This window comes from Corylus avellana, chromosome ca4, assembly GCF_901000735.1.
Source record: "Corylus avellana chromosome ca4, CavTom2PMs-1.0".
In the NCBI taxonomy this organism is placed as follows: domain Eukaryota; kingdom Viridiplantae; phylum Streptophyta; class Magnoliopsida; order Fagales; family Betulaceae; genus Corylus; species Corylus avellana.
In genome coordinates, this window is record NC_081544.1 from 21766389 (window position 1) to 21776086 (window position 9698).

The 9698-nt window shown below is 39.7% G+C and overlaps 1 protein-coding gene across 1 annotated transcript in view; it reads right to left on the reverse strand.

The window, feature by feature from the left end:
• The window catches only part of LOC132178764 (uncharacterized), an 18060-nt gene extending 9260 nt beyond the window's left edge, over positions 1–8800 (reverse strand). Inside the window, exons 1-4 of the mRNA XM_059591300.1 lie at positions 8716–8800; positions 8247–8548; positions 7510–7624; positions 6472–6590 (exon numbers count right to left, since the gene is read on the reverse strand). Of these exons, the coding sequence (XP_059447283.1) occupies positions 6472–6590; positions 7510–7624; positions 8247–8470 (458 nt within the window). The 5' untranslated portion in view covers positions 8471–8548; positions 8716–8800. The remainder of the gene's footprint in view (positions 1–6471; positions 6591–7509; positions 7625–8246; positions 8549–8715) is intronic.
• Between the last annotated feature and the right edge of the window lie 898 nt (positions 8801–9698).

The window sequence follows — 9698 nt, forward strand, 5'->3', positions numbered from 1 at the left end:
TTTGGAGGATTCGAATGCGTTAAATTAAGGAATACTCTGGAAAAGATTCAGCAAGAGGTAAAAGAGTGTCTAGAGCGCTTGGCGAAGGGGAATTGCAGGCATTGCGCTTGTGGGCTTTCAGGCCTTGGGCCTAAGCCAACTAACCAAAGTGCAAAGGAAGGTGTTAATACACAGCCCATGCAGTTGTTGAGCGAAACCCAGAGGGTGGGAGAAAGGAATAAGAGAAGAGGGAGACAGAAAAAGAAAAAAAGGCCGGTGCGGGTGAGGAAAGTTCAAGTGGGCTGGATGACATACAAGAACGGCGATCCAGGAGCTTCATCGTCCACTGCTGGTCATCAAGCAACACTGGGTCAAGCGTCGGGAGGTCCATCAGCGAGGTCTGCGCGGGGCGTACTAGGAAAAACACCATCTAATGGTGAGTTGGGGCTGTCCGACATGAGGGCTGGAATTTTACACTTGGGTCGGCGACAGATAGTGCCGATGGGGAGAGAGAAAGCGCCGGAGGTGGAACTGGGTGACGGCAGAGGCTCCAATGTCCAAGAAGAAGGGAGGAATGCAGTTCCGGCAGGTCAGGAGTCTCGGGCTTTGGTGGTGGGGGGTGGGTCTGGGTCTCTGGTAGTCCAAGCTGGTTGGGTGACGGCAGCAGGGACTGATTCAGACCTCCCGGCAATCTTTGCTTCCCGGGAAATGTCGCCTAGACCGGGAACTCCATCCGCTTCTAAGACTGTGGGAGCCTGTGAACAAATAACAGAAAAAGGGGAATTAATTTCTCCCGGGGCAGGATTGGAGGTTGGGTTAGTAGGAGGAATGGAAGGTTTGGAGGAGGACTGTGTGGGAATTCCTTCGGATTCCAGGAATGATATGGACAGGGGACCTACTCAAACCAATTTGGAACTATACAATTCTCCACGTTCTGTGGAGAAATCTGCTCCACTTAAGGAGACTCCAATGGTAGGATTGGAATTAGAGGTTTATGAAGGGGAGGATCTTATTCCATTAATGAGTTGCTCAGCTCCGGGAAACAAGGGGAAAAAGGGATCTAAGTCAACGAACAGGGTTTTGAAGATTGTCAAGGAATTAAGCCAATTCGTGGGAATTACGTGTGATGGATATGAAGGAAAATTATTGGAGCTGTTTGCGGATATCATTGCAGAAAATGAAGGGAAGGGGGCAGGTGTGGCATCAAATGCGGGAAAGAAAGGATTGAGGGAACTCAATAATCTGGTAAGTTCTATTAATTATGAAGGGAACTCTAGTCGGGTTAGGGCTAAAGGAAGGGCACAAAGAGATAATCCATGAAGCCAAGGATTATTTATTGGAATGTGAGGGGGTTAAATGAGGGCAATAAATGCTTGAAGGTAAGAAATTTACTTAGACAATGGAAGGGGGATATTGTATGCCTTCAAGAGACGAAAATGAAGTATATTTCCAATAAATTTGTGAGAAAATTATGGGGATGTGCTTATGCTGATTGGGTTTTTGTTGCATCAAGAGGAGCTTCGGGTGGAATCTTATTGATGTGGTATAGAAGGGTGGTCACAAAGATTGAGGATTATGTGGGAGAGTATGTTGCAGCCTGTTTTTTTAAGAACGTAGAAGATGACTTTGTTTGGGCTTTTGCGGGGGTCTATGGTCCGAACTTTGATCACATCAGGCACCGGCTATGGGAGGAGTTGGCTGGTCTTACTAGCTGGTGGAATGTGCCTTGGTGTATCGGCGGTGATTTTAATGTGACTCATTTTCCTAGTGAAAGGGCGGAGGGAGCACGTCTCACTCGTGCAATGTCAGATTTTTCGGACTTCATAGCTGAGCAGCGGCTTATGGATCTCCCATTAGCCGGAGGGATATTCACATGGTTGAATTCTTATTCCCGGTCTAGGATCGATCGCTTCTTAGTCTCTCCAAAATGGGAAATTAAGTATCCTGGCTTGATCCAGAAAAAGATGCTTAGATTGTGCTCGGATCATTTTCCCATCTTGCTCGATTGTGACGGCATGGTTAGGGGTAAGAGGCCTTTTAAATTCGAGAACATGTGGTTGAAATCTGAGGGGTTCGTGGACAAGGTACGGGCTTGGTGGTCCTCTTATAATTTTTTTGGCTCTTCAAGTTTCATCTTGGCTAAAAAGCTTAAGGCGTTAAAGGCGGACATTAAAAGCTGGAACGAGATGGAATTTGGCAATGTGAGTGCTAGATGCTTAGAAAAAGCGGAAGAATTGAAGGCCATGGAGAGTTTGGAGGAAGAGAGGGAGCTCAATGAAGAAGAGAAGGAAAGAAAAAGGGTGATTTCCAGGGAGTTGGAGATTGCTCTTCTACAAGAGGAGATCAGTTGGAGACAAAAGTCCAGGATTAGGTGGCTCAAGGAGGGGGATAAATGTACTAAATTTTTTCATCGAATTGCCAATTCGAATCGGAGGTGCAATTCTATTGACTCCATAACCATTAATGGAGCTATTAACTCCAACCAAGACATCATCAAGGACCAGGCGGTGCAATTCTACGAATCTCTGCTCTCTGAACGTTGCAATTGGAGGCCTAGGGTGGACAATCTTGCGTTTGATTTACTGGAGGCGGATGAGGCCTATCAAATAGAATCTCCTTTCGAGGAAAGGGAGGTTTTGGAGGCGGTTAAAGGTATAGATAGAGATAAGGCCCTAGGTCCAGATGGTTTCTCCATGGCATTTTTCCAAGATTGTTGGGAGCTGATAAAGAAAGATATCATGGCGGTATTTTCAGACGCTCATGGTAAGTTTGAAAAAAGTCTTAATGCTACTTTCATTTCCCTTATTCCAAAGGTGCCTGGGGCTACTGAATTTAGGGAATTTCGTCCTATTAGCCTTATAAGCGGAACTTACAAGATTATAGCCAAAGTTCTTGCTAATAGGATGAAGAGGGTTGTGGCAAGGGTGATATCAAAGCCTCAAAATGCTTTCGTGAAGGGTAGGCAAATTACGGATTCGGTTCTTATTGCAAGTGAATGTCTTGATAGCCGGATCAACTCGGGGGAAACGGGGCTGCTTTGTAAGCTGGATATGGAGAAGGCCTATGATCACATAAACTGGGATTTTTTATTATATCTTCTTAGGAGATGTGGCTTCGGCGAAAAATGGTGTTCTTGGATTGAGCGTTGTATTTCAACTGCTCGTTTTTCGGTGTTGATCAATGGCACTCCGTCCGGCTTTTTCAGAAGCTCACAAGGGGTGAGGCAGGGGGATCCCTTATCTCTATTCTTGTTTGTCATAATTATGGAGGCGTTTAGTAGGATGATTGGTACGGCCATCGATAATGGTTTTATCTCGAGTTTCTCAGTGGGAGATAACTTGTCTGAGAGGATCACCATCTCTCATCTTTTATTTGCAGATGATACGCTGGTCTTCTGTGGGGCGAATCTTAATCAAATCCGCTCCATTAAAGCACTACTTATTTGCTTTGAAGCCGTTTCTGGTCTAAAAGTAAATATGGCTAAATCAGCTTTGATACCGGTAGGGGATGTGGAAAATGTGGGAGAATTGGCTGGGATTTTGGGCTGTGGTTTAGCTTCTCTACCTTTGAAGTACTTGGGTCTCCCTTTGGGCGCTTGCTTCAAGGCCAAAAACATTTGGGATGATACCTTGGAAAAGGTTGAGCGTAGGTTGGCGAGTTGGAAAAAGTTGTATCTATCTAAGGGAGGAAGGGTCACTTTGATCAAGAGCACTCTTTCTAATCTTCCCACTTATTTATTATCCCTCTTTCCCTTACCTGCTTCTGTGGCCAAGCGAATAGAGAAGCTCCAACGTGATTTTCTTTGGGGAGGCTTAAACGAAGAAATCAAGTATCACTTGGTTAGTTGGGACAAGGTATGCTCTCCTATCAACAAAGGTGGCTTAGGGATCAGGAAGTTGAGAGTCTTCAATCAAGCCTTATTAGGGAAGTGGCTATGGCGTTATACGCACGAGAGAGAGGCTTGGTGGAGAATTGTGGTAGATGCCAAGTTTGGTTCAACATGGGGTGGATGGCACTCTATTGACAACCCCAGTCCTCATGGGGTGGGTCTTTGGAGGCATATTAGAAGAGGGTGGCGAGTGTTTTCTAAATATATCAAATTCGACCCAGGAGACGGATCACAAATCAGATTTTGGGATGATGTTTGGTGCGAGGAAATGACTCATAAGGAAGCGTATCCTGGCTTATATAACATAGCTAATGCAAAAGATGCATCCATTGCCGATAATTTGGAGTTTATGGGTGGAAATCGTCAATGGAATGTTAGCTTCCTTCGATCGATCCATGATTGGGAATTGGAAGTGCTAGCCTCGTTCTATACTACGTTATATTCTCACAAGTGGAGTAGGGGAGGGGTGGACAAAATTTGGTGGATCCCTTCGAGAAAAGGGAAGTTCGATGTTAGATCATTCTATAACATCCTGGTAAGCAAAGAAGCAAGTCCTTTTCCTTGGAAGAGCATATGGCGCACCAAGGCTCCTTCGAGAGTGGCTTTCTTTACTTGGACGGCGGTGTTAGGGAAGATTCTCACAATTGATAATCTCAGGAAAAGGAATATCATTGTGATCAATAGATGTTGCTTATGCAAAATTGATGGGGAGACTATTGATCATCTTTTCATTCATTGTGAGACTGCTCGTTCCTTATGGCAGGCCATATTCAGTCGTTTTGGGTTGTCTTGGGTAATGCCTAGCAAGGTGGCGGGCCTGCTTGCTTGTTGGTGGACGGGAGGCCGCTCTAGGAGTGCTGTTGTTTGGAAAATGGTCCCTCTATGCATTATGTGGTGCCTTTGGTTAGAAAGGAACGAGAGATGCTTTGAGGATTCTGAGAGATCATTGGAGGAGCTCACGGCCTTCTTTTTCCATACACTTTACACTTGGACAGCGGCTTGGCTTGCTTCTATAGTTATTAGCTATCTTGATTTTCTTGTTCTTTTTTCTTCTTCTAGCTAGTCGCTTCCCTTGTATACCCCCTGTGTACTAGGGTTGCGCTCATCTGTGCTTTTGATATATAAACATTACTTATCAAAAAAAATTATTTGATTTTTTATTTCTTTTTTGTGTTTTCTTATGCTTTTAGGGTTTTTGAAGAAAAACAAGTGTTTCCAACAAGTTTCAGACTTAAAAGACAAATTGGAAAAAAGCTGGAAGCCATAGGATTGATCGCAGCCAATTTAGGCTCTAGCGCACCTGCGCTCAATCACATATCAAGTCAGACGCGAGCGCAGCATACGTTCAAGCGCCCAACACAAGGATCGAACGCAGGAGTGCGATTGAGCACACCAACCTGCGATCGAGCGCACTCGCGCAGCCCAAATGTGGAAAGAGTCATTTTTCACTTCAGTTTAGGTTTACTTTATCCTACTTGTACTAAGAAATAAACCTACGATTTTACTAAGTTTTCTAGGGCTTCTAGGGTTTTCCTAAGCCTATAAATAGACCTCCCTCTAGGAAAAAGTGGGGAGAAGCAGACACAATCTCGGGAACCGGATTGAAGGCTAGATCTAGAAGAGTTTGGGTTTTTCTTCTTTCACCCTTTTATTTTTGTTATGTAGTTAGTCTTTTATTTAGGGCTAGTTTGAAGCCCTAATCATGTTTGTTTAGGATTACAATATTGGCGCCTTTGCTACAATTATCTTTTGGGTATTTAATTTGATTAATTCTTGTTTACTTGAATTCTTTATATGTGTGTGCCTGATTACCATATGCATGTGTTTGGATTTATGTTATTTAAGTCAATTTGGATGACCGAGTCCTGAGCTTAATAAAGTGACAAAAGAACCCCATCACAGATTCTTGGGTTAATCAACGTGGGGAACTAGGAGTAGATACCATTCCCTAGGCCTTGTGTGGTTGTCGATTTTCATGGATTTATGCTTCCTTAAAGAACAACTTAATAGATACCATGCTAAATCCTTTAGGAAAGAAAAGAACTATAGTAGATACCATGCCTAGTTCATTGTTTAGGTAAATCAATAGCTTAAAGAGTAGATACCATGTCCTTAAGTTGACAAACATTGGATATCTAGAGATAATTGGAATATTGGCATATTGTTAATCTTATTTTGAGTATGGTTAGCAGTGGATTTCAAAACCCTAATCCTTTTAGTTTTAGCATTTCTTTTATTTTAATTCAATTTGTGACAATTGTTTTAAAACTGTTAATTAAATAGAAAATTACTTCTAAGCATAAATTACCAATCCTCGTGGGAATGATCTCGTATTTGCCTGCTATACTATCGTTTTGATCTTGTACACTTGCAAGTAAAATGTAGCGAATATTTGCCTATTAATTTAGGTGGGTATTTGTCACAACATGTATCTCACTAATTTCCTCAATAAATACACCAAATGATTAGATGCACCACTTTCAAAGTGACAGCCAAAACAAATTGATATCTTATAAAAGGGGTTCACCAATTGTGATGGCTATTGATAGGAAACGGTTAAATTTCACATTTTACTAGTTTAAAAGTTAAAATCAATCAGTCACCTGATTGGAGTTCCCGCAGAATATAGTGGGTTCCTGACAACATATTCAACATACAAGTTGTAAATGTGATTAAGGGAATCCCGCAGATCACCAGTCCTAGGATGAGTAACCAAGATAATCTGCACAAAAGGATAGGGCATAGGTGCATTCTGAATTATGGAGTGAAGACTGACAAAATTATTCAAATAGACCATATTGATCAGCTAAAACATCATAAGCACAAAGTCAAAACACATATTTGGCAAAAACTGTGTGATGCTAGGCAATATCTTTGACACACAATTCAATACGAAATAGGATCAGTAAAAGAAAAAAAAAGGATTCTCAACTGGGATTAATGGTGCTATAGTGATACAACAGGTTCATTAAGTAACTACTATTGCACAAAGTTGAAAACAGCTACTGGTTACAAATATCTTCTAATCATATCAAGAATCCTGTGGTTAAAAGCGTTAGATTGCAAGGCATGAGCCAATCAACAACAAACTATGTCCCTATACCCAGAGGAGATTCTAACAGAGCCTTTTGATTTTCATCTTGCGATGAAATTTTTCTTTGTAGCAATAGGAGTTGCTCAAGGACTAGGAATTTCTGATAATGAAATTATTTAAATAAGCACAGTATCAGCAAAATGGAAAATAAATTATATAAAAGGCAGGTTACTCTAGAACTTTTAAGTGGTTTGTTTAATTCATTAGCAAATTCATTTTCCATAATTTATTGGTTCAAGCAAATTGCATCTAATCTGAAGACAGGATCAAGCAATCTCAGTATCTCTACAATTGAACTTATCATTTTAAAGTCGTACCAACTGTGGGTAGTCAGTACATTATCTTCCTTACGAAGAACCTACTGCATCACTTTCTTGAATTCGACAATTCATAAAAAAACCGTTCACCAACAATAATCTATAGATTTCAATTTTTATGGCAAGCAAGCCCAATATTTTATATGGTTAAGAATGTCACAATTAGCACTCACGTAGATTTATGTGATTACAACTACAAACACAATTAAAAGAGGACCATTTTAGCTGACCTTTATCCCAGAAGGACTTTCCATGAAACTAAGCTTGTATGTATTAGTACGAAAGCTGTGAAATGAGCAACCTTGGCCGGGCAACTGAGGCACCCCGAGGTTTCCTTTCTCTGCGCTGCACAAATTGATAAAAGTAAATGAAAACAAAAACAAACCCCACAAATAACCACAACAGATAACTTCATACATCAACAACAAACACACAAGTTACATGCCTCGATTATAATTAGCTTGCAACCCAAACAATTGGTATCATTGTTATGGTTAGGAGAATCAAAATAGTAACCTATCAAACACTTGTCAAACTTCAAATCTAGATCACCAATTTTTAACTATCATAAAAGAAATGAGCATTCGAACATTCCACAGAGAAAAACTCATTCGTTTGTGTCTAACATAAAAAGTCCCTAATGATTAGTCATCACATTTTTAACCAAGTCCCTCCGACATATGACCAATTTTAATCAAATTTAAGAAATAAAAGCACAGATTTTTATTCATCACTAATTCATATTACATTTCGATGTTCTTTCCCGTACCCAAAAATATTACTTGCATACACGCTAATATGATTCACTTTTCCCTTTCTCATATCGCATTGCAACTGGAATCTAAACAATGCATCTTTACAAAACCAAATTTATAACAGTCCATTGAAATCAAATACGCAAAGATTTGTTATTATATATATACAAAAACAGAAAATTATTAAATATATATATTAAATATAGATATACCTAGTGGGATCCATCTTGGCAGTTAAGGACTTGAGAGAGAAGAGCAAACCAAACATGAGCTTGTGGTCTTGCTGTGCATTGAGGGTGTGGAGTGGTCGATTCCACTCCCTGTAAAGCAAGCACACCCCACTCCTATTGAACACATACATCATGTGCGCATTGTTCCCCAAAGCCGTCGGCGCCGGCGGCGATGGACTGATCTCCGACCCCCCAAAGAATTGCATTTTTTCAATCTCAAATCCGAGAGGCCTAATTTAACCACTCAGCGATTGTACATTGAACTTTTGCGCCTTAAGAGGAACCTGAAATTGCGAATTCAAGAAAACATCTGAATTTTTGTATTTTTCATACTACAATGGAGAGTGAATTGAATTGAAAAGATTATTACTACATAAAGTGAAATCAACGAATAAAATAAGAGAATTTCAGAGATATCGTCGGCTAAGATCTGATCTGGGAAGGAGCTTACCTCGATCTACCACTTCTTCTGAAAGAAAATAACGGAAATATCGGGGAGAGAGCGTGCAGAGGAAAATTTAATGAAAGCAACGAGGGAGATTGGGTTTACGCAGGGTTCAGATACACGGCAATTTTTAGCTTTTTTAAATCTAGGCCGTTAGAGGCATCCTACGGCTTAGAACATGACATGTACCGAGATATGGTTAAAAAAAAAAAAAAAAAAATCATATTTAGTCAAATTTAGTTATTGAGTTTTTAATTTCAAGAAGGGCAGAAATTTTCTTTAAAATGATTTTTAGGTTTTGCCCAAATTTTAAGTAGGTCTTTCTATTATATTTTCTTTAAAATGAATGATTTGTCATATGTCACGATCATATCAGTACCTAATATTAATGCCATATTATTAAGCGTTAATTCATCCATAAAAATAAAAATAAAAAACAAAGCCCAAAACAAAAACAATATTCTTTGTCATCCAAAACTTCTAGATTTGTAGCGTTAGAAGAAAATATCGATAACTTTGACTCTTAGATGAACCTAGCGTGTTAAATGAGACACATGTAACAAATAAAAAATTGTTAAGAAACCAATTTAAAATTTGGGCAAAACCTGAGCACCTTATTTTTAAAATTGAAAACACAATGACTAAATCCAAATCAGATAAAAACTTATGAACTAAATATGATTTTTTCTAAAAATGAATGATTCAAGTCAGTATTTTCTTGATTTTTTCGTCATCTTATTATACAAATTTAATAGATCAATTATTAAATTTATAGACTTGCGTGGAACCCAACACAAATTAGTTAGATTTATCCATAATCCATTCAATGCGAATATGGTTGAAAAAAAAATGAATAGATTCCATCATTTATCTTTTTAAAAAAAAACTTTCCTTTCCCTAAACGCTTCAGCAATTATTTTTTTTTTTTTTAATTTCCCCTCCACTAACCTCGTTTGAGTTCTGCTGGTTCGACTACGAGTCCTTATATA